This window comes from Manis javanica, chromosome 8 (genome assembly GCF_040802235.1).
Source record: "Manis javanica isolate MJ-LG chromosome 8, MJ_LKY, whole genome shotgun sequence".
NCBI classification, from domain to species: domain Eukaryota; kingdom Metazoa; phylum Chordata; class Mammalia; order Pholidota; family Manidae; genus Manis; species Manis javanica.
This window is the reverse complement of record NC_133163.1, coordinates 12,408,643-12,433,035: the sequence shown is the minus strand read 5'-3', so window position 1 is coordinate 12,433,035 and position 24,393 is coordinate 12,408,643. Positions and strand designations below refer to the sequence as shown.

General features: G+C 35.5%; 1 protein-coding gene across 4 annotated transcripts in view; it reads right to left on the bottom strand.

Annotated features, from left to right (window-relative positions):
• CATSPERB (cation channel sperm associated auxiliary subunit beta) overlaps positions 1-24,393 on the bottom strand; it is a 119,111-nt gene that overhangs the window by 6,504 nt on the left and 88,214 nt on the right. For 2 of the 4 annotated variants that reach the window (XM_073241965.1, XM_073241966.1), the window contains 9 exons: positions 23,213-23,403; positions 20,860-21,198; positions 16,122-16,261; positions 13,826-14,023; positions 12,957-13,067; positions 6,208-6,318; positions 2,655-2,790; positions 1,146-1,246; positions 61-135 (listed from right to left, as the gene is read on the bottom strand). In XM_073241965.1, coding sequence (XP_073098066.1) covers positions 61-135; positions 1,146-1,246; positions 2,655-2,790; positions 6,208-6,318; positions 12,957-13,067; positions 13,826-14,023; positions 16,122-16,261; positions 20,860-21,198; positions 23,213-23,403 — 1,402 coding nt within the window. Of the gene's footprint in view, positions 1-60; positions 136-1,145; positions 1,247-2,654; positions 2,791-6,207; positions 6,319-12,956; positions 13,068-13,825; positions 14,024-16,121; positions 16,262-20,859; positions 21,199-23,212; positions 23,404-24,393 lie in introns of those variants that run through there. The other 2 variants (XM_073241967.1, XR_012133716.1) reach the window with 2 other exon arrangements.

Genomic DNA, 24,393 nt, shown 5'->3' with positions numbered 1-24,393 from the left:
AACACTTGTCATGGTATGTCCCCAGCATCATCCCGTCAATACTTTGTGCATTCACTATACCTGGAATTCTTCAACTAAGTTACAGAAAGTGACCCCCGGAACGACGGACACTCTGAAGTGAAAAAGCTCAGAGCCCTGTGGAAAAAATATACCTGGTCATTAGCAGCACTGAAACCTCAGATCCTCTATAAATAAAAATATACTCTGGGGTCACCTTCTCTACAGATTCCAATCCCCTTCCTTGGGCTTTTGAGCATATACTTCACATATCAAAGTGAAAAAACAGGGAGAAGGATAAGAGTTTGAAACAGAGGACGCTGACAGCAGATACTTATCTTCAGAATGAAGAAACAGAAATATAAAACCTAACATGGCCTTGTTGAGTAATTTTGACTAATTCTCATATTCATAGTTTTGATATATCACCTAATTTTGTTTCCCATCATTTTCAGCTTTATTAAGATACAATTTACATATAACACTATGTAAATTTAAGTTGTGCAATGTGTTGATTCGATACACTTATGTATTGCAATATGATTACCACTATAGACTTAGCTAACACTTTCAACAGGTCACATATTTACCATTTCTTTTTTGTGGTAAGGACATTTAAGATCTACTCTCTCATCAATTTTCAAATATATAATAATAGCTTGGTTTACTATAATCACAATGCTGTGCATTAAAATCTCCAGAACTTATTCATCTTCTAGCTGGAAGTTTGTACTCTTTGACCAACAATCTTCCCATTGATAAGTCCCCTAATTTTTATGGCTTTCATGACAATTATCTAGATTTTCTTAATTTAATGTGTTCTATGGGCAGCTGGAACCAGAAAACCTATCTGTGTATATACCAGTAAAAAATACCGAGCCCATTTTCCCCCCCTAAATTTTGGAAACACCCTTTCTGCTGCTATTACTACTAGTCTTGCCTATCAGCTCAAAAAATAACTTTCAGATACCTTTAGAAACAATAACATCAAGGGAAATAGAGGAAAAGTAAACACACCCAATATATTTAAAGATGCTTCTTCCCTTATTCATAGATACTTATCCTTTAAAACTAAAACCAATCTTACTTTAGACAAGGATACTTTCTCTAAAGTCAAAACAGGAAAAACAAAAATGCTGTCCACTCACCTTTATACTTAAGTTGAGGCCTAAAGGATTATACACTGGAGCATGAAGAATCAATTCAAAGTGATCTTTCAATTTTTTTATATTTTCTGGCACACTGTGTTCTAAAAGTACATGAAGTATATTTTAATCACACTTATACTGTTTTTACATTTTGCATAAAATTTGTTACATACATTAAGGTACAATGAAAGATTCTACTCTCTAACATGGCTAAGTTATCCCACACTTTCAGTTCTGCTTGACTTTGTGGAAGATGTATTTAGCAGAAATTAGGTTTAGTATCTGACATTGCTTCTTCTCAGGGACACTGTCCAGAAGGACAAGGCCTCTGACCACCTTATTCAGGCTGACCTTTTTTCCAAGCCCCATGCTCATGATCAGTTCTGATCTGCAAATATTTTGTCTCTTTGGCAGTGAGATAATTCCAAGATCACCTCTGTGGTTGGTGAATGATTTTCAGTAAGGTGACAGAAACATTTCACAATAGGATCACTTAATAGGGTCACTTAACTTTTTTCCAAAAGAAGTGATCAGTTACTCTCGCCTTTCTTATGTATTTTTCTAAAACTAGAGCTGTAGTGTGGGGGTTAGAAATTGCAGTGGTGCACGTAAGGTCTAAAGGGGAAAAAAAAGCTCTGATAGCATTTGCCAAATCCATGGTATAAACACTCTTACCATGATTAATTTCAAGCTTCTCATGGTTTAGAAACTAGTGCTCAAAATACTTGAATATTTAACAATCAGTGCTCAAAAGCTGATAATAGCAGACTCCATTACACCCCCAAAAATGGAAATGTTAGTTAAAACAAAATATTTAGTGGTTTTCTTTCCTAGGATTTTTATTTCAAAAATGTATATGTTGGACACAATAAGATTCACTGTATACCAAGTATATGAATATTTGGTAACATATTAATGACTGATCAAAAGTTCATATAACTATCTATCTGACCAAACACTGCAAAGTATTAATACATGAATAAACACAAAATTATAATAAAAAGTTGTATATTTGAGGTAAAACTGAATTACAGTGAATTTCATTTTTCTTACTTAAAAATATTTCTGCATCTTTACAATTATTTTACCATAAAATCTTTAAGAAACTTTTCTCATATGATTAGAAGACAGATCCCATAGATTATCTGGTAATATCTTTTATAACTTCTTCTGTAGCATTTCATAAGCAGTGAAAGGAGACAACAGACCAATATATGCCATAAATTCAATCATTTTTGCTACTAATCTATAAAATGTCTTTCAAATGCCTTAGAATTCGAATTCTTCAAAAATGCTTTTACACCATAGAATCCAGGTCATTAGAAGTAATGCTGGAATAAAGTGTGAGACAATAGGAGTTGAGGCAATAGCAATATACCCACCGATTCAAATTATTTTCCAAAGAACTCCTGGCCTTGTCTTGTGTAAATAGGTTTTCTCAAGCACTTATCTAGCTAATAACAACAGTACTTATAAGAGAAAATCATTATAGAAGAAAGCAAACCCTACTTAGTTCCCAGTTTTCCCTCCTATTTACTTCAGTCACAGTAACCAGATACGGATATTGCACTGGGATATGTCCATCCTCACTGTGAATTTCCAAAGAAATTGGATATTGTGTAACTGGAAACTTAAAACGAGGAACCTAAAATGCAAATTACAAGAATGAATGTAAATTTGGAGAATTCAATACCAATTTCATTTCCTGGTAAAGAACATATAGTATATTCCCAGGAGGTTGGCTATTCTAAATGAAATGTGCTTCTTAGGGTTTCTACCTTCTGCAAGCATTAAAAAAAATGTCTGTCTAAGGATGCCCACTCTCCCTGCTTTTATTCAACATAGTACAGGAGGTCCTAGCCATGGCAATCAGACAACACAAAGAAATAGAAAGCATTCAGATTGGTAAGGAATAAGTTAAACTGTCACTTTTTGCAGACAATATGATATTGTACATAAAAAAAATACAAAGAATCCACCCCAAAACTACTAGAAGTAATAACTCAATTCAGCAAAGTTGCAGGATGCAAAATTAATTCACAGAAATCTGCTGCATTCCTATATACTAATGATGAACTAGCAGAAAGAGAAATCAGGAAAACAATTCAATTTACAATTGCATCAAAAAGAATAAAATATCTAGGAATAAACCTAACCAAGGAGGTGAAAGACCTATACCCTGCAAACTACAAGATCTTCATGAAAGAAACTAAAGAAGACATCAATAAGTGGAAATACATCTCATGTTCATGGATAGGAAGAGTTAATATTGTCAAAATGGCCATCCTGCCTAAAGCAATCTACAGATTCAATGCAATTCCTATCAAAATACCAACAGCATTCTTCAATGAACTAGAACAAATAGTTCTAAAATTCATATGGAACCACAAAAGACTGCGAATAGCCAAAGCAATCCTGAGAAGGAAGAATAAAGCTGGGGGATTACACTCCCCAACTTCAAGCTCTACTACAAAGCCACAGTAATCACAATGGTGGTACTGGCACAAGAACGACCCATACATCAATGGAACAGAATGGAAAGCCCAGATATAAACCCATATATATATGGCCAATTAATATACAATAAAGGAGCCATGGATATACAATGCAGAAATGACAGCCTCTTCAATACTGGTGTTGGCAAAACGACAGCTACATGTAAGGAAATGAAACTGGATTATTGTCGAACTCCATACACAAAAGTAAAATCGAAATAGATCAAAGACCTGAATGTAAGTTGTGAAACCATAAAACTCTTAGAAGAAAACATAGGGAAAAATCTCTTGAATATAAACATAAGCAACTTTTCCTGAATGCATCTCCTTGAGCAAGGGAAATAAAAGCAAAAATGAACAAATAGGACTACATCAAACTAAAAAGCTTCTGTATAGTAAAGAATGCCATCAGCAGAACAAAAGGCATCCTACAGTAAGGGAGAACATATTCATAAATGACATATCTGACAAGGGGTTAACATCCAAAATATATAAAGAACTCACATGTCTCAACACCCAAAAAGCAAATAACCCAATTAAAAAATGGGCAAGGATTTGAACAGACACTTCTCCAAAGAAGAAATTCAGATGGCCAACAGGCACATGAAAAGATGCTCCATGTGGCTAATTATCAGAGAAAGGCAGATTAAAACCACAATGAAATATCACCTCACATCAGTTAGGATGGCCAACATAGAAAAGATAAGGAACAACAAATAATGGCGAGGATGTGGAGAATGGGGAACCCTCCAACCTGCTGTTGGGAATGTAAATTAGTTCAACCATTGTGGAATGCAGTATGAAGGTTCCTCAAAAAACTAAAAGTAGAAATACCATTTGACCCAGGAATTTCACTTCTCAGAATTTACCCAAAGAAAACAAGATCCCAGATTCAAAAAAGCATATGCACCCCTATGTTTATTGAAGCACCATTTACAATAGCCAAGATATGGAAGCAACTTAAGTGTCCATCAGTAGATGAATGGATAAGAAGATGTGGTACATACACACAATGGAATATTATTCAGCCATAAGAAGAAAACAAATCCAATCATTTGCAACAACATGGATGGAGCTAGAGGGTATTATGGTCAGTGAAATAAACCAGGTGGAGAAAGACAAGTACTAAATGATTTCCTTCATTTGTGTAGTATAACAATGAAGCTAAACTGAAGAACCAAAACATCAACAGACTCACAGACTCCAAGAGGGGACTAACGGTTTCCAAAGGGAAAGGGCTGGGGAGGGTATGTGGGGAGGGAGGGAGAAGGGGATTAAGGAGCATTATGTCAGCACACATAATGTAGAGATGCCACAGGGAAGACAGTATAGCACAGAGAAGACCAGCAGTGACTCTATAGCATCTTACTTCTCTGATTGACAGTGACTGCAGTGGCTGTGGCAGGGGACTTGATAAAATGGGTGAATGTAATAATCATAATGTCGCTCATGTGAAACCTTCATAAGATTGTATAACAATGATACTGTAATTAAAATAAATAAATAAAATTTTAAAATAAAGAGAAATCTGTGAATAGCAGAATTAAAGTGTGTTCCAAAAGTAATATACCAACATTTTGGGAACAAAATTAATAACTTTCTATTGGCCTTTTTCACAGGAATTTGCTATGATGGTATTCACGCTGATTTGGCTCACTCGTTTCTCACCAGGTACTGCATGAACAGGATCTTACTGATCTCCCTTACACCTTTTTCCCTGCTAGTCATGATTGTACTCTTTAAACTCAAATCTAGTTCCATGATACATTAATGATGTGATCTTTGGCAAACTACCTGGCTTGTCTTTGCCTCAAATTAAATGAGATAATCATGGAGAATGCTCAGAGCGGTGTTTAGAAAATATAGTGTACTATTGTGATTCAGCAAAGGAGGTGTTGTAGAGGTATATAATAACAACCTTCATAATTTATTGAGTGTTAACTCTATGCCAATATAAAGATAAGATCACTAAATACAATGCTATATATTCTTACAAGGCCTTTGTAACTTGAAAGTTACACCAAGTGCACACTTAACTCAGCTAATGCAGACACCAACAGCCACAAGATACACCTTTGAATGCTGGGAGACTAACAGAAGAAAATATTTGATGCAGAACCCACTCTCTTGACCTACTTACTATACTGTATTCTGTTTTGTCACCCCTACCAGACTGAGATCCTTGATTACAAGGTCTTCAACTTCTGTCTTCCAAGAAGCTAAGACACATTGGATATATTTTGAATGAATCGATACTCATCATTATATAGTGTATGGCAGGTTACAAATTGTTTTCATATAGACATATGTGCATGCATCTGTGTATATGTATATATCTTAATAAGAATCCTGTGAAATGAACAGGCAGTGCAGGCATTATTCTATGTACAAATGAGGTTAACTAACTTGTCTAGGGACATTTATACCCAGATCTTCTTATTTCTGTGTCATATTTAGTTCTATGGCACAATAAGACGTTATTTCTCTTACTTTTCTTATTTCACCAAAAGTCTTCAACATCTTACTAATATGAAAGTCTGTCTTCATGTAATTAAAAATTATCTTACCTTTTCTCTGCAATCTGAGAAAGCAACAGCATGTGAAAACTTTTGATCATTTGTGCAATTACACTCTTTCCGAGTAGACACATTAGCACACTGTTTGAATTTACCAGATTTCTGCAAAAAGAATTGATGTAAGTTAACTTCCCTGTTTTGTGGCAGGATTTCTGCAAACTGAGTAAATATTCAATAAGTACTTGTTTCTTGAATGAATAAAAATCCCTAAGAAGTCAAAAGGGAAAAAAAATCCATTAATAATAAAGTGAAAGTGTTTCTGAATTTTGTCTTCTTGCTTGGTAATTTGAGCCCATGTACCACTCACCTGCCTGACAGTTAAGTTCAGGGCAGTTGACGGTTAACATGCATGGGGCCTACAAAGCCTCTGTCATCCTGAAGGCAGCAGATAGGGAACAGCAAACTTGCTTCTTGGCCCACTGAGGGCAAGAAAACAGATCTACAACTATCATGGAGTTGTAGACTATGGAACACTCTCCAACCTACTATTCCATACTTGTCTTTCCTCATAGCACTCATTAATGTGATTTAAATCATCCACTAAAACTGACAATTTGTCATTCATTTTTTATTTGATCACTCTTACTAGAAAATGGATTACTTTATTAATTTTTTAAAGAATGGCTTTTGATTTTGGTAATCAACTCTATTTTTTAAAATGTTACCCTTCCTTTGACCTTTTTTTAGGATTACCACTTGCCCAGCTTCATTTTTTTCTTTTTATTGAGAAAATAATTCACTATTTTAACCATTTTCAAGCGATAATTCTGTTAGTATACTCACAATGCTGTTCATTCCATCACCATTATCTAATTTCAGAACATTTTTCACAGCAAAAAGAAATCCTGTGCCCATTAGTAGTTACTCCCCAGCCCTGGCTTCTTACTTTATTTTGTATCTCTATGAATTTTCCTATTCTGGATATTTTGTATAAATGGAAATATACAATATAGGGCCCTTTTTGTCCACCTTTTTTCACTTAGCATACTGCTATAGGGATTCATCCATGTTGTAGAATGTACCGATACTTCATTCCTTTCAATGGCAGAATAATATTCCATTGTATGGATATAGCATATTTTGTTGATTCATTCATTCATCTGTTAATGAACAACTCATTGTTTCCCCTTTTTGGCTGTTATGAATGATGCTTCTATGAAGCTTTTGTTTGAACATCATTTTAAGTTCTTTCAGATATATTATCTAGGAGTGGAATTACTGTGTCATGTGTTAATTCTATATGATTAACTTTTAAAGAACTGCCAAATGATTTTCCAATAGTAGCTATGCCATTTTATATTCCCATCAGCAATGTATACGTGTTCCAATTTCTGTTGTTTCCCATTAAAAAAAGTTATTATAAGTATGCTAAAGGGTGTGAAGTGGTATCTCATTGGGGTTTTTATTGCATTTCCCTGACAGCTAATGTTGAGCATCTTTTCATGGGCTTGATGGCCTTCTGTATATCTTCTTTGGAGAAGTGTCTATTCAGGCTCATCTATTTCTAACTGGTAGTTTGTCTTTTGTTGAGTTGTAAGAGTTCCTTATATAGTCTGGATACTAGATCTTTATCAGATATGTGATTTGCTAACATTTTTTCCCATTCCGTGGATGGTTGTATTTTTACTTTCTTAGTAGCTTCCTTTCATCCCGTGGGTAAAATTGCAATATTTCCAGAATCTCTTGCTTGGCCTCAGTGCATCTCCATATCAGTAGGTATTCCCACGGGGTGGAGAGTAATAGTCCACCTCCATATGAAGAGGTCATTACAAGGGGTAGCGAGGGTTTATCTGGACCAGAGAGGTTGGGTGGGGCCTCTTCTTCTGCAGCCAGGTCATGAGAGACACAGGAGAGCAGAAGTGGACTGCTTGTAAAAAATAAACGGGTTTCTCTCACTTTATTTCTCCCTTTGACTGATTTCGGTTTCAAAGGTATGTGCCCTGGGATTTCCCCCCAAGTTACACATTCATACACTAAAGCTTTTAATTTTGATGAAGTCCTTTTTGTCTTTTGTTGCTTGAACTTTTGGTGTCATACTTAAACCCCTGCCTAATCCAAAGTGGCAAAGATTTACACTTATATCTCTTTATATGAATTTTTTAGTTCTAGCTCTTATGTTTAGGTTCTTGATCCATTTTGAGCTAATTTTTTTTAAATGGTGTGAGGTAGGAGTCCAAATTCATCCTATTGATGTAGATTCCCAGTTGTCTCAGAACTGTTTGTTGAAAAGCCTATTCTTTCCCCCTTGAAGAACCTTGGCACCTTTCTCAAAACCCACTTGACTATAGACATATGGGTTTATTTCTGCAGTCTCAGTTATATTCTATTTATCTATATGTCTATCCTTATGCCAGTATCACGCTGTTTTGGTTTTGCAGTTTTATAGTAAGTTTTTAAATCAGGAAATGTGAATCCTCCAACTTTGTTCTTTTCTTTCAATATATTGATATTTCACTAATTTTTGTCACATTGCCCTGCCTAGACCCTACAGAACAAAATGAAATAGAAGCATTTTAGCATGAATGCTTCCAATATTTAATTTTATATATGATGTTTGTTACAGATTTCTCACAGATAGTTATTAGATTGGGTAGTATCTTTTTTGTTTCTGGTTTGCAGAAGCTTAATCAGAAATGGGTGTTAAATTGCATCAAATATGTTTATGGCCTCTATTGAGGCTATTTCCTTTAATTCATTTATAAAGTAAGTTATTTTATATATTATTATATGCTCAAATTTTCTCACATTCTTAGAGAAAATCTAGTCTCCTGATACACTACAGTTAGCATATCGATGAATTTGATTCACTAGTATTTTATTTAGGATTTTTGCAACTATGTTCATAAATCAGACTAGGCAGAGATTTAGGCCGGGGGGGACTAAGGGACTGAACTAAGTCTTTTGGAATTCATTATGACTTCATTACAAAATATCAACAGCCGCTTTGTATGAATGTTCCTTGTGGACTGAAAAGAATGTGCATTCTGTTTTACACAAAGACACACATATGTATATATAATCTGAGTACTGACTATAAAATTCAAATCCTCTATAGTCTTGTTCTTTTGACTGCTTGATAGGATCATTTCTGAAAGGATTCTGTTAAAGCCTCTCACTATTATTACGTATTTGTCAAATTTTCCTTATATTTCTATCAGTTACGGTTTTACATTCTGAAGCTCTGATATTAGGAATATAGATCTGTGTTACCAACAGATAATCTGTTTCTGAAAGATCTTATTTCTCATCTCACTAATCTGTTCTTTAGTTAGGTCCATTCAGGTATTCAGCCAACCTATTAAGCTCTCTGTTTCACATTACAGTTTTAATTTCTAATAGCTTGTGTGTGTGTGTGTGTGTGTGTGTGTGTGGTATCTTCAATTGTTTTCATAGTTGCAATATGTCCTTGAGTCATTATGGAATAATTATACTCAGAATAAGTTTGTTTCTAGCCATGATAGTAACTCTGTTTTCTGAATCATCAGTTTTTTAAATTGTTGAGATCTATGCCTCTTTTTTACTATGTAAATTTTCTTTCAGTGCTTGGCATTTTAGAGTCATCTCTCATCCTTGAGAGCCTAACCGCTATATTTGGAATGATGTCATGTGTGATTATCTAGTAAGGGGATGATGCTGGCGTAACAGGAGTCACAGCATTGGCTCATATGCACTCTTCCCAGCATGTGAATATTTTGAAGTGTTTGGAGACAGAGTTACATAAATTTTGAGTGATCTGCTCCAACTTTTGGCCTCCTTGTTCTGATGACCCTAGAATGTCTTCAGCAATTAGGGGAAATGGGTTGCAAAGAGAAATGTGTTAAGTTCTTAGTTTCTGGAAGGGGGGCTTGTACTCCTCTCTTCCTCTCAGTTGTCAGCAGCTGCCCTGGGGCATGATCTGCCTCTGTGTACCAGGTCCCTGAATGCAGGTGAAACTTCCAGGATCTTGGTACAAGTTGGTTCTAGTTTGTACAAGGAAGGCCAGCCAGCTTAGCTGTACTTTCTCTAACCAGTGCTCCTGAGAACCTTCCTGTCTCTGTGTATCCTTTGAGTCTAGAGTTGAAATTCTCTTGAACCCTCTCTTTAGGGACCGGGTGTGGTTTTTTGGTTTAGTTTTTTCAGTTTGCTTTGTTTTGTTTTTGCTGCCACTTGTGGTCACAACCACTCTTGTGGTTTCTATCTCTGATTCTGCTTGTTTTCTGTCTTTGGAACTTTCTCAAATTTTCTGGCTCTGCATAGAACTCTTTCTTTTCTATTTTCCTGCACTGATGTATTAAATTTGGAAATATATTTACCAATATTCCATGGATTTTTGTCCAGGAGAAAGGTATAGGTGTTTGTCATATTGGTCTAATCTTATTTTTTGAAATACAAACTTTTATTTTGCACTTAACAAAATACAGTATGTGTGTTTTAAAACACAAATATACAAACATGTCACTCCCTTGCTTAAAGCCCTTGGATGGCTCTTGATTTCTCTTAGGACAAAACTCTAAATCCTTTCCCTGACCTGCAAAAGCCCGAGGCCTCAGGGCCTGCTGTCTCCAGCCTCACCGAGCGTCCTCTCTTGCTCCCTGTCCTCCAAGCCTACTGGTCTCTGAGTTCTTCAAAGACGCTGAGCCCTTTCCCATCTCGCCCTTGGTGCGTGGTATTTCCTCGGCCTAGAGTGCTCTGTCTCCCTCTTCCCCGACTCTTTCTTCCTCTTCCCTCTTCCTTGGCTTGGTTAACCCCGACTCACCTTTCAGCCTGGCCCCCTCAGAGCGTGTTAGGCATCCCTGATCCACAGTCATATTGCATGTTTGGTGTCCACCTCCACTACTTGTCTATCTTATACTTTAAGGTAAATAAGGACTCACCAAGAGATTTTTTTTAAATGCAGATTTCAGGACTGCACCCATAGTTTCTGATTCAGTAGCTATTAGATAAGATTGAGGAAGCTGCATTGTAAAACTGTTCCCTGATAATTCTAGTTCAGGTTATGCAGGGCCATTACTGTTCAGAAACCCTGCGCTAGATGACACTACTTAATTTGTAAAACATTTTGCTTAATTCTTATTCTCCCCCATGAGAGAAAAGATCCATGAAAGTATCATGTATATCTTATTTATTGCTGTACCTTAGAGAATGTCTGTCTGTACAATGCCTGGTAGAGCTGAAAATGCTGAAATTAACATTTTTGAATGCATAAAATGTACATTAAAAAGCTATTTTTTTACTTAGGTATAAGTTAGATACAGTTTATTGTCAACTCCCAAGAAAAATTGAAAAAAAAACTAAGAATTTCCTTATAAATATAGAAAAGTCATATTTCAACAGAGGAGATTCTAGTGACACAACAGGGTCTATGTCTGAGAAAAACTGGAATTGAAGAAGAATTATTATAATTGCTTATTGTCTGGAGCAGAGCTTCTTATCCTGAAAGCCAAGATTCAACAAGAAGTCAATTTCCTCGTGTGTGTGTGTGTGTGTGTGTGTGTGTGTGTGTGTGTGACAACATACATATAAAGGTGTATTATTTGTTTGTTCAACAATTTTAAAGCACTGCTTCTAGGTACTAGAGATACAATAGGGATTAAAATAGATTTAAGAAAACAACAACAACCAATAACAATCTTGTCTTATGTAGCTTAACTTTTTTATGAAATACAATAAATCAACTGGATAAAAATCATATAATTGTAATGAATGTGGTGAAGCAGAATAAGGCAGTGAAGGGTAACAGGGTATGGGTAACAATGGAGGTGGGGGGTTCAAGTAGTAAATAGAGGGGTGAAGGCAGGCCTCACAGTGATAGTTGATAGTGATGCAGTGAGTCATGTGACATCTGGCAGAAGAGCATTTGACAGAGAGGAACTTTTTGCAGCTACAAAAGCCCTGAAGTGGAAATATGTCTGGCATATTTTTAAAAAATAGTAAGAAGGCCAATGTGGCCAAAGCAGATTGACCTGGAGGAGATCAGGTCAGATGAAGAGAAGCCAAATCATGGAGAACCTTATTAACCATGTAAGCATCTGGCTTTTACTCTGAGATGAGAAGACAATGGAGAGTTCTGAACAACTGAAGCAACCACTATATGTTTTCATGCATGTGTGCATGTACATGAATCGATGCCCATGTCTGTTTGAATACAGGCAGTTAGACGTGTTTCCCTGGAGAGAGATTCACACGCGTCTATGAGGTTTCCTTGGGAAGTCGCCCCATAATGTACTCCTCATCCGAATCTAATGGTCTCCCTGTGTTCCCTCTAGAGGGTCAGAGGGCTGCTGGGCTGGGGTTATTTTCTAGGCAAAACTAGAGTTCTGCAGTTTTAAATGTGCCTGTTTTGGAGCAAACGTTCTTCTCTCCTTTTGGACACCATTTCTTCCACAGGACTAGAGGCAAGAGAGGGGCCTGGGGCCTCCCTTCATTTGAGAAAAGATGCTCTCATCCCTCCAGTTCCCTCTGAAATCCAATGGGGAGCCAGGACGAGGTCAGCACAGAAAGGGTCCCTTTAGACTTCTTTAGATGTAGGTTCCAAAATCATATCCTGATTGGAGAAGTAGCAGTAAAAGGAGGGGCGGGGGGAGTACAACAATAGAAGGAGAAACAGGGAAAATAATAGTAAGTGCTGGCTATTAGGGCAGCTGGGATACTGTGCAGAATGCACTTCCCATCTCATCCCTGCAGCTAGGTCCCTCTGTAATTTTATGGAATGATTTCTTGAATTCAAATAAATACTACATAATTTGTAGAAAATTACTTACCTTTGACTTGTGAAATAAATTTCTTGGAATGGGTTTGCTGGGATCTGCATGGTAAAAATTTTCTGTGAGTGGAATAGCAATTCCCATATTGGATGGAGGCCTGTAGTTTACCTGTAAGTAATTAAACAAAGAAAATGTATATTATTTATTAAGTCTTAATTTAAATATCTTAATTTCCCAGGAAAGCGTTTAAAGCAAGTATTTCATTTTTAGCTCCAGGTATTTAAGTAAATTTTTATTCTCTTTACACTCACTATCTCTTATTATTTGGAATTCTAACAACCTCAACCCCTGGTACTGCAACTTGGAACTTTAGTAAGTGAAAAAAAATTAGCACCTAAAATAGCTGCTATAAACTAAATGCAATAAAGTTTTAACACCTTATAAAGAGCCATAGTGACATATTTAGTAAATAACTCTTCAAGTTTGGCTATTTCCTTTTTGTCACGAGTTATAAGTAATGAATTAGTTAGCAAAGAACAATAATTTATATTTTTAAAAACCCACAGATTCTGACAAGGCAAAAGTTAAAATTGTTACCTCATTAAAATGAGACCAGTAAGATATATCAGCTCAGGACAGGCCAACATAATGGCAAATAATGGTACATATCACAAAAGCCCAAGAGTATGCCACCATAATATAACTTGAAATGGTATTAATAATAATGAGAATAAGTTACCAAGAAAAATCATTACTTCAGAAAGTTTTTACATTTAGAAATAAGTAATCCTCAAAATGACAAAGATTGAAGAATAACTGAAGTGTTTAAGCATCTCAGGAAAGAAATTCAAAGATTAAATGGCCAGCCAACTACACAAAAGTAATACATCACTGGTACCCTTAAAACAATCTCCTTCATTGCTTACCGGCAATGTTTTGATCAGATTAAAACCCTGCCTGTCTTTGTGAATGCCGCTAATCCAGTCTTCCAGTGGGATAATTTTACTAGGAATGTGGTGCATAGATTTGAGATAACTACAGCTGCTTTTCAATGTTGGCACGATTGTTGTAACAAAGCACTCAGTTGATGCTCCCCAGACAATTAATGCCAGCGAAGTTGAACCCTAGGAATAGCCAAATAAATGAAGGTTATTTAAATGTTCTAGGCTGAACTGTGTCCACGCAAACTTCATTTGTGGATGTCCTAAGCCCCAGTAACTCAAAATGTGACTGTATTAGAGATAGGGCCTTTGAAAACTTAATTAAGTTAGAAGGGTGGACCTCATGACTTAATTTAAGTCAGGAGGGCAGACCCAATTCAGTATGATCGGTGTCCTTATAACAGAGGAGATTTGAACAGACATACGCAGAGGGAAGTGGGAGTGAAGAAACAGGCAGAAGATGGACATCTATAAGCCAAGGAGGGAGGCCTCGGAAGAAACCAGTCCTGCTGACACCTTGGTCTCAGACTTCAAGCCTCTAAAACTATGAGAAAATAAATTTCTGTTGTTTAAGCCACTCAGTCTGTGGTATTCTGTTCCAGCAGCCCTAGCAAACTAATACATAAACCAACTAAAGAGTACAGAAAGAAAAAAAAGAGAGAGTGATTGAAAATAGAAGTGGAGTAATAAGTTTGACCACAAAGATCTGTTTGAGAATAAATCGTAACAGAAAGCATGTTCTTTTCCAGACAGAATACATTCCAGTCTATTGGTTGTAGGCAGCACTGGAAATGAGCAGGGATCAAGAAGTTCTTATGAAACAAACACCATCCAACTCAGACTGCTGAGGTTTCCACCTGGATATTCATTCTGACGACAGGAATAAACTAACGTCGATTAGTGTACACTCTGAGAAGTTATTCACTTAGCAATCACTGCGTTTCACAAAGATATATTTTCAGTAAAAATTCATGCAAAACACATGTATTTGAACCTTGAACAATATTAAACATTTGACAAAATTAGATAAATTTTTGAAATTTTAAAATATTTTTGGAACTTAAAAAAAAAAGCAGAAACACTGATAATTATAGTGATGTCGTAGACCCTGGAACTGGTTGTTTTGCCCCTATCTCTATACTTGGTAACTAGTAAAATGATGTTTTCAGTGAAATTTTGCCAAAATACATTGAATCAGAATCCAAGCAGGGTTCTACTATTAAAGGAAATATGAGAAGTGGGGGGAGGCACAAGTTAAATAAGAGACGAGGAAGCAAACAGCAAAGCCCAGAATGTTGGACATTCTCTAACATGACTGGCCCCATTTCTACAATTCAGGAGGAGAAAATGGAGCAGTATCTGCCCCTGATTAAAAGAGACTTAGAGAAAACAACCACATAATGAGTGAGTCTTGTTTGAATTCAAATTCAAACAAACCAAGTATAAAAAACTTGGGAAATTTGATTATGGGCTGGTTTTTATAGGATCCCAAAAATTACTTTAAAAGGCTTTAGGCATGATAATGGTGCTGTGGTTGTATGAGATAATAGACATACTTTTTTTAGGGATGGATATTGGAGCATACATGGAATGAAATGGCATGATGTTTACTATTCACTTTAAAATGTCAGATTATAAACAAACAAAAATATCAGATAGGTATGATAAAACAAGAATAGCAGAGTGTTAACACTACTGTTTAATTTGAGTAGTAGGTGTATGGGAAATTCTACTTTTGTCTATATCAGAAAGTCTCTACGATAAAAAAAAAATTAGAATATGTAGAAAAATAACTATTGACTCAAAAGGATTAAACCATACAGTTAAGTGGAAGGAGCAAATTTTCAAAAGAGTATATATGATGTTCTCCAGCTATAGGAAAATACTGTAAATTCACAGTGATTGAGCATTTCCTAAGTGCCAGACATTGTTTGAGATGCCCTATTTGAATTATCACAATTAATTCTCAAAGCCTCCCTATGAGATAGGTATTCTCATTGTCATCTCCATTTTACTGATGAAGAAACTTAGACACAGTAAAGTTAACTCTCCCAAGTTCACGGGCACTGCCAGAAATGAGACGTAAACCAGGCAGCGTTCTCCAAATCTCACTCTTCAACCTCTATTTGGCACTGCCACACTGCAATTTCTGTAATACCCAAAATTTAAAAATTGCTCAGTCATCCTTTATAAGTAAGATTATGTGTAATTTTCCCTTCTTTTTCTTGTATTCTAAATTTTCTATAGTAATAGATTTTTTGGTAATTAAAGAAAATCTTACGTGACGTAAAACTTTGCTAGCTGCAGAAATTTCCACTTGATAACTATCAGTATCATCAAAAGACCCTTCAGCTTTAACTTCCAACAAATTCGGGTTTCCAACAATTACTTTCAGTAATGGAATTTCAAGTGTTCGAATACCTTTGGAAACAAGGCCAACAGTTAATATTAATTCATGAAAATATTAAACAATTTAATAATGACTGGCTAATCAAGGATTCTAGAACATCTACAGAATCTATTACGAACACTTCACAAATCTTTTCTTCTATCTTCTTACAGGAATATTTCTCTCCTCATTCCTCAGCCAAGTTCTCAAATACACATAAAAATCACCTGGAAAATACTAGTTACACTGAGTTGAATAACTCAGTAAAGCAACTGAAAACTACATGCTCGACTTAAAGAACTGTCAGTCAATTGTTGCCAAGAAAAAACTCCTAGGCAGTTAGCATAGTCTGTCCTCAGGACAGTTTCTGTCTGCAGGCCATCTGTTTGCAATCTCTCCACACTGAGAAATTTAATGGAAAAAGAGATTTGAAATGTCACATAATCAAACAGCAATCTTCACTAATCAGTAAGTCAGGACTGAGTAGCAGTAAAGGATTTGCATGAAGGGTCTTCTGCAGTAGTTACCCTGAAACCACAATTATCTGGCTAGTGCTTCATAAAGAACTGGGTATTCTGTTCAGAAGATCTGACTTAGCAGATCTGAGGTGGGTGCTGAGATTCCATATTTTCCCCTCCAACTTTATTGAGGCATAACTTACAAATAAAGTTATATATATTTAAGTATATAATGGGATGATTTGATATATGTATATATTTTGAAATGATTACCACAATAACACTTCTACTACCTCACAGTTACCCTTTGTGTGTGTTTATGTGTGTGGTGAGAGCACTTAGGATTTACTGTTACATTATTTCAAGTATACAATATAGTATTATTAACTATAGTCTCCATGCTGTAAGTTTGTACCCTTGACCAATATCTGCATATTTCCCCTCCCCACCAGCCCTGGAAACCAGCATTCTATTCTCTATTTCTGTGAGTCAGACTTTTTTTATTAAGATGAGTGAGATTATGCAGTATTTGCCTTTCTTTGTCTGACTTATTTCACTCAGCAAGTCTTCCAGGTTCATCCATGTTGCTATAAATGGCAGAATTTCCTCCTTTTATGGTTGAATAATATTCCATTGCACATATATACCATGTTTTCTTTATCCATTTATCCACCTATGGACACTTAGATTGTTTCCACATCTTGGCTATTGTGAGTAATGCTGCAGTGAACACAGGATTACAGATATCTCTCTGAGATACTGATTTTATTTCCTTCCGATACATACACAGAAGTGAGATTGCTGGATAATGTGGTAGTTCCATTTTTAGTTTTTTGAGAAACTTCCATACTGTTTTCCATAGAGGCCAAATCAATTTACATTCCTACCAACAGTGCACTAGGGTTCCCTTTTCTCCGCATCCTTGCCAGCTCTTGTTATCTCTTGCCTTTTTGATAATAGCCATTCTAACAGGTGTGAGGAGATATTTCATTACGGTTTTGATTTACATTTCCCTGATAATTAGTGATGTTGAACATGTTTTCATTTGCCTGTTGGCCATCTGTATGTCTTCTTGGGAAAAATGTCTATTCAGGTCCTTTGCCCATTTTAAAATTGGATTATTATTATTATTTTCTATTGAGTTTGATGAATTCCCTTATATATTTTAGGTACTAACTTATCAGATACATGGTTTGCAAATATTTTCTCCCATTCCATAGGTTACCTTTTCATTTTGTTGATTGTTTCCTTTGCTGAGTACTAGCTTTTTAATTTGACATAGTCTCATTTATTTCCTTTTGCTTTTGTTGACTTTAATTTTGGTGTCATTCTAATAATATTGCTAAGGCAAATATTAAAGAGCTTTCCCCCTATGTTTTCTCCTAGTTTTATGGTTTCAGGTCTCACATTTAAGTCTTTAATCCATTTTGAGTTGTTTTTTGTAAGTGGTAAAAATAGGGGTTCAGTTTCATCGTTTTGTATGTGGTTATCCAGCTTTCCCAACACCATTTATTGCAGATACTATCCTTTCCCCATTGTGTTTTGGCACTATTGTCAAGGATCAGTGGACTACATATGCATGAGTTCATTTGGTCTCCCTATTCTGTTCCATTGTTCTATGTGTCTGTTTTTATGCCAGCACCGTAATGTTTTGATTAATACAGTATTAATACTATATAACTTGGTAATATAGTTTGAATCAGTAAGTGTAATGTCTCCAACTTTGTTCTTTCTCAAGATTGCTTTAGCTACTCAGGTCTCTAATGCAATATACCACATTAATAGAATGAAGGGTAGGAATCATTGATCATCTCAGTAGATGCAAAAAAAGTGCTTAACAGAATTCAACATCTATTCATGATAAAGACTCTCAACAAATTAGGTATAGAAAGAATGTCCTTCACACCGTAAAGGCCACATATGACAAATGCATAGGTAACATACTCAACACACTCAAATCTTAAAACTTTTTCTCTAGGATTAGGAACAAGACAAGGATAACCACTCTTGCCACTTCCAATGAATATAGTATGGAAGTCCTACCCAGAGCAATTAGGCAAGAAAAAGAAGTAAGAGGCATTCAAATCAGAAAGGGGGAAGTAAAATTGCTTTTTTGTAGCAATTTTTGTAAAACTGCTTGTTTGTAGATGACATGATCTTATAAATAGGAAACCTAAAGACCCCACCCAAAATTGTTAGAATAACCAAGTTCAGTAAAATTACAGGATACAAAATCAAAATTCAAAAATCAGTTGCATTTCTATACATTTCTAGTGAATAGAAAGGGAAATTAAGAAAAAATCACAGAACTATCTGAAAGAGAAATGAAGGAAATAATCCCATTTATAAAAGCATTAAAAAATATACCTAGGAATAAATGTAACCAAGGAGGTGAAAGATCACTACATGAGAAAAGTATGAGATGTCAGTGAAGGAAATTGAGAAGACACAAATAAATGGAAAGAAATCCATGTTCATGGATTTGTGCTGGGGTTTGTGCTGGAATATAAAGGGATAACAAAGGAACAGAATTTTAAAATTCAGAAATGGTTAAAATAATAGGTAATCTGTCCTAAGATAAAGTTGTATTTTGAAATTAGTTAAGAAAGGACTCTTACATAAGTGTTGTTGGAACAACTAACAACCACCTACAATAAAATCTAGATCAACACCAAAATAAAATCTGGATCAAAGAATTAGATGGAAAATTAAAACCATGAAAGTAAAACCATAAAATTACTTGAAGGAAATATGGACAATTAGTCACATAATCAATGAGAAGGGATTCTAAGGATTTCAGAAGTTTTTCCAGAATATTTAGCCCCAATATTGTTGGAAATAGAAATAGACGTTCTCCAATTACTTTTCAAAGTCTATCATTTTCTTTTATATAAATTGTATTTGTTTCTGTTTTTCAAATAAGTCTTTTAAAAAAACAGTGTTTTGTTCTTTCATTGTGATTCATATATCTTCTTTAATATCTTCAGGAGTTTTAAGTATATTTCATAGTGTCCTTCTGATTTTTTTATTATCACAAGTTCTTGGAGATGAAATTTTTCTGTTCCCTATGCATATTGACTCTTACATTGGGTCATTTCCAAACATACTTCAACAATTCTTTTCCTCAATTCATGTTCAATGGGGATTGATTTTTTTCCATGAAAGTCCATGTTATCTGGGTGGTTTTGTGCTTACTTAAACTGGGGCCCAGTTGTTAGAATTATTTATCATCTTGGGATTCCTGCATCTGGTACATAGTCTCTGGGTATTACATAGTCTTAGAGTTTGGATTTTTTATAGAAGATTCTTTTTCCTCACTTTGTGTCCCATGGAAATGGTAATCCCCCGAGCTCCTTCTTTGGTTGGTGGGCAGAGTTTTCCTAATCTCCTCTTCACTATTTGACCGTCCAGCTGTACTAAATGGCCTCAGTTCTAACTTCCTACCACAAAGTATCTTCTGCAAATGCTTGAGCACTAAAACCCATCCCACTGCCTGAATGGGGACTATATCTGGGCCTCGCATCCTTCAGGGAGTCACATATTAGCTTATTTCTTTGGCTTTAAGTTCCCTCTTCATTTCTGGTGACAGGATTTTCTTCTCTTTCCTTCCCTTCCTTCCATCTTTCCTTCCTCTTTTTCAAGCTCAGTTACCTACGAAGAAAACTTTTTTCCAGTGTGCCATTTCTCCATCGTCTTTAATAAGTGTTGTATTACTTTTGTAGTAAATAAATACCTGGAAAAATGAGGAAAGCATAGAATTCTATTTAAGAGCCATTTGTTGGTTTAAAATGAATACTTGAAATAATTATAACAATACCAAGGTAATTAAAAGGTTTTCTTTTTGGAGGACAGAAAAAAATCTTACCCAAAATCCAGTGTAAACTGGGGCTGGTAACTTAATCTCATTGTTCCCATTTGTAAAATGAGATTTGTAATCTAGACTTTAAGGGTTATAAACACTAAATTAAAAGTATATAAAAATAATTTAATACAGAGCCTTGCACATAATAAGTGCTCAATAATTAGAAGCTAATGCTGTTATTAGTAGTATGTCATTATAAGAGTATTATGTAAACCGAAGATAAAGGAAATATCAAATACCATATTTCAAATTCAAGAAAGGCAGTAACATCTCCTTTCAATGTTTCCCAATAAAAAACAAACAAACTTGCCTTTTGTATTATGTATGACCTTTACTTTAAAAGCATGGGATTTCCCCAGATCAATGTATTTCAGGACATTAAGGGAGAGTGAGTCATCATGTTGCTGAAAATAGTAATTACACGGTCTTGCGTATATATTCCATGTTCGTCCATTCCTTTGCCCAAAGTTGTATAAGAACCAGGAGTCTTTCAGAAAGGTCATTTTGTCAGGTACTCTCCCAGGCATGGTAGCAATAGCTAAAGCATTGTTAGCGTCTATAATGCTTGTGATGAGGAAGCTGCTGTAACCAGGAATCACCACAGTCTTCTCTATATCCGAATCTTCAAATAAAGAAATAATACCTGGAGCTAAAACAGGAATGATTTGCTATAAATAAAACAGCCCATGTTTCCAAGAACACTGGTAGACATAACTGATAAATATACTATGTGAGTTTTTATACTCTGGTCTTAACCAGAGAACACATTTGCCAGATTTCAGGTTATAATTTGAATGATTTTGTAGAAAGCGTCTCACGAATATGTCAAGCACAAACCTATATGACACGAATTCTATAAAATTCTCGGCAGGGAAAAAAAATCCCACGTAGGGCTAAGTAATTTTAAGAAAGCTGATTTCTTTACCAGAGAACTGCAAGGGCCTTAATATCCTAGGGTCTTCATTGCGATTCTACAGGGCAACAATAATGTAAGCCATTACACTTTGTTTCCCCAGAGGCGAACAGTCTGCCTATTACATAAATATTGCTGAATGGATGAATAATTGATTGTTTAGGGAGAGTGTGAAGGTTTAGGAGAAAAAGACTCGGGGGCAGGACCATAATGAACACCTTCGTGTGAGGAAAGGGAAGGGAAAAAAAGATTCCACAAAGGAGACAAAGAAGAAATGACGGAAGAGTTCGAGGGAAGCCCGAAGAAGGCGGTTTCAAGGAGAGGGAGGGCGTCATTATCAAATGTTTTTGATAAGGTCCTGAAACATAACGAACAATTACGGTACTCATTCTGAAAAAAATAAATAGAAGAAGTAAGAAGAGAACCTCTTAATTCTCGTTATTATGTACATGCACTCTAATTGCTCCCTTAAAAACAAACAATAAGATTCCTTTCCTATGACCCCTCTGTTATTTTAGAATTATTTATCTAAGAATTTATTTAGTAAATTATTATTTATTATTAAATTATTTATCTAATAGTAAGGTGAACTGCCACATAATTTCTTCACCTTTACAGTGAAACTCTTTTGGAAGAGTTGCCTGTATTCAGTGTTTTTCAGTTCCTCTCCTTTCATAATTTGTTGAACCGAATCCAATTAAGACTTGTCTACACTCCACCCAACAGCAGCTTTTTTCAAGGTTCCACACAGATCCACTGGCCAGTTCCTTTACTGACTGACCTGACCTATCTGAGCATCTCGGTAAGGAGCAGGCCCCCGTGGAAACACCTTCTTCACCGGCTTCTCAGGTACACTCTCTCTGAGTTCTTCTCCGAGAAGACCGTCCAGACTCCTTCCTGATTCTTTCCCGTCTCCCTGACCACTCGTTGAAATGCCAGGGATTGGACGGCAGGCCTTTCCCTCTCTGTATTTACACCCAGTTGCCAGGTGACCTCATCTGGTTTCATAGCATTAACCATCATACATATACTGACTGCTCAGATTGATTTCTCCAGTCCAGGTGTTTTTCCTGAACTCCAAATTTGTCTTTCTAAATATTCACCTAATTTCTCCACTTGAATGAGTAACAGGCATCCCAATCTCTCACCTGATTGTCGCAATTGCCTAACTGATTTTTCTGCTTTCCTTCTTGCCCCTATTACCACCTGCCCAGTCTGTGCTCAACACAGGAACCAAAGTGATCTTGTTAAAAAATAAGTCCAATCAAGTCACTTTCTGCTCAGAATCCTCCAATGGCTTCCCAATTATCCAGAGTAAAACCCAAATCCTTACAATAAATAATACTGACTTTTGCTATGTATCTATCATATAATCCTTTGAAATAAAAATATCCTACCTAACAGTGATTCAAAATTATTTTACTATTTAAAATAAAATTCTATTTTTATATAAAAATGTACAAACTTCCTTTTGCTCCCACTTCCGAATACTGCTTAAGATAAAATAACATCATAGGAATAAATGATATGTGCTACTATTGATGAAATATCAATTAAATTATAGTTAGGTTTTATTATGTTAGAACTAATAAGTTCCTCCAGGAGCCCAAGCATATGTAGACTTCTTTAGATTGCCATTGGACTAAATTTTTGAAGTCTACTTTATATAACTAAGCATGAACAGTCTTCCTAAAAGATAATTTTTCATTTTTTTCTAGCCATCAAAGATGTATTATATTATTACACTTACTTTGTAATTGAAGAGTAAGCCTATAGGAGAAATTCCCAGCATGATGAATGGAAAGGGAACTATACAAACAAGAGCTCTCATTCACTTCTTCTACTCCAAAAGGGTTTATAATTTCTGCAATAACCGAGGACAAAAATCCTTCAGGAGTGTTATGTTGCAATATCTTTCTTATGTAAGCTGTTCCAGTTTTCCTAAAAATAACAAACCAACAAACATCTAGCAATTTGGCTAAGACAGTGGCTTATATGGCAAATTTATGAACATAAATTTACAAATAAAATATACCACCAATAGCTAACAAATGGACCAAATGGACATTTGACTGCCATTTGTTCAACCTCACAAGTAAACGGTGAAATGTAACTACAGCAACTGTGTATGATTTTTCACCTATCAAATAAGCAAAGATTTGTAAACAACGCTCACTGTACAGGAATGGTAAAACTTGAGTGGAGAGATACATTTATTCCTCACTGATGGGATTGTAAATTGGTACAAGCATCCCAGAAAGCAAACTGACATTATGTATTAAGAGCTTAGCATTATCCAAATCCCCTACCCTGCGACTCCATAAGCCTACTGATGGGGCTCTATCCTAAAGAAATAACTTGAAACGCAGGGGAGAAAAAGGCTTTCTGAGCAAAAATGTTCATCGCAGGAGTGTGATAGAAGTTAGAAATGAGAAATGCCAGCAATAGAGAAATTAAGTAAATGGTAAGACATGATCTACTTAGACCAAATGAGACAATTAAAATTGTATTTGCAAAGAGTTTTTGATAATACAAGGAAAGTGGTCACGTTATAATGTCCAGATGAAAGAAGCAAGGTAAAAAATGTTAGATGCATATTAGAAAGGACTAATTGACAATTCATCAAAGCGTTAACAGTCATGATTTCAAATTTCTCCTATTTATCTATTTTTTAAGAAATTTCCACATTGAGCATGCACTTTGTAATCAAGGAAAAATATCTACTTTTTAAAACTTAATTTAGGATATCCACATGCAAAGAAGCAAATTTAGACCCACACCTTACACCCTTCACAAAAATTGACTCAAAATGGATTATAGACTTTAAAATCAAAATTATAAAACTTCTAGGAGATAACAGGAGAAAACCAAATGATCTAGGGTACAGTGATAACTTTTTAGATAAAGCACCACAGGTACAAACCATGAAAG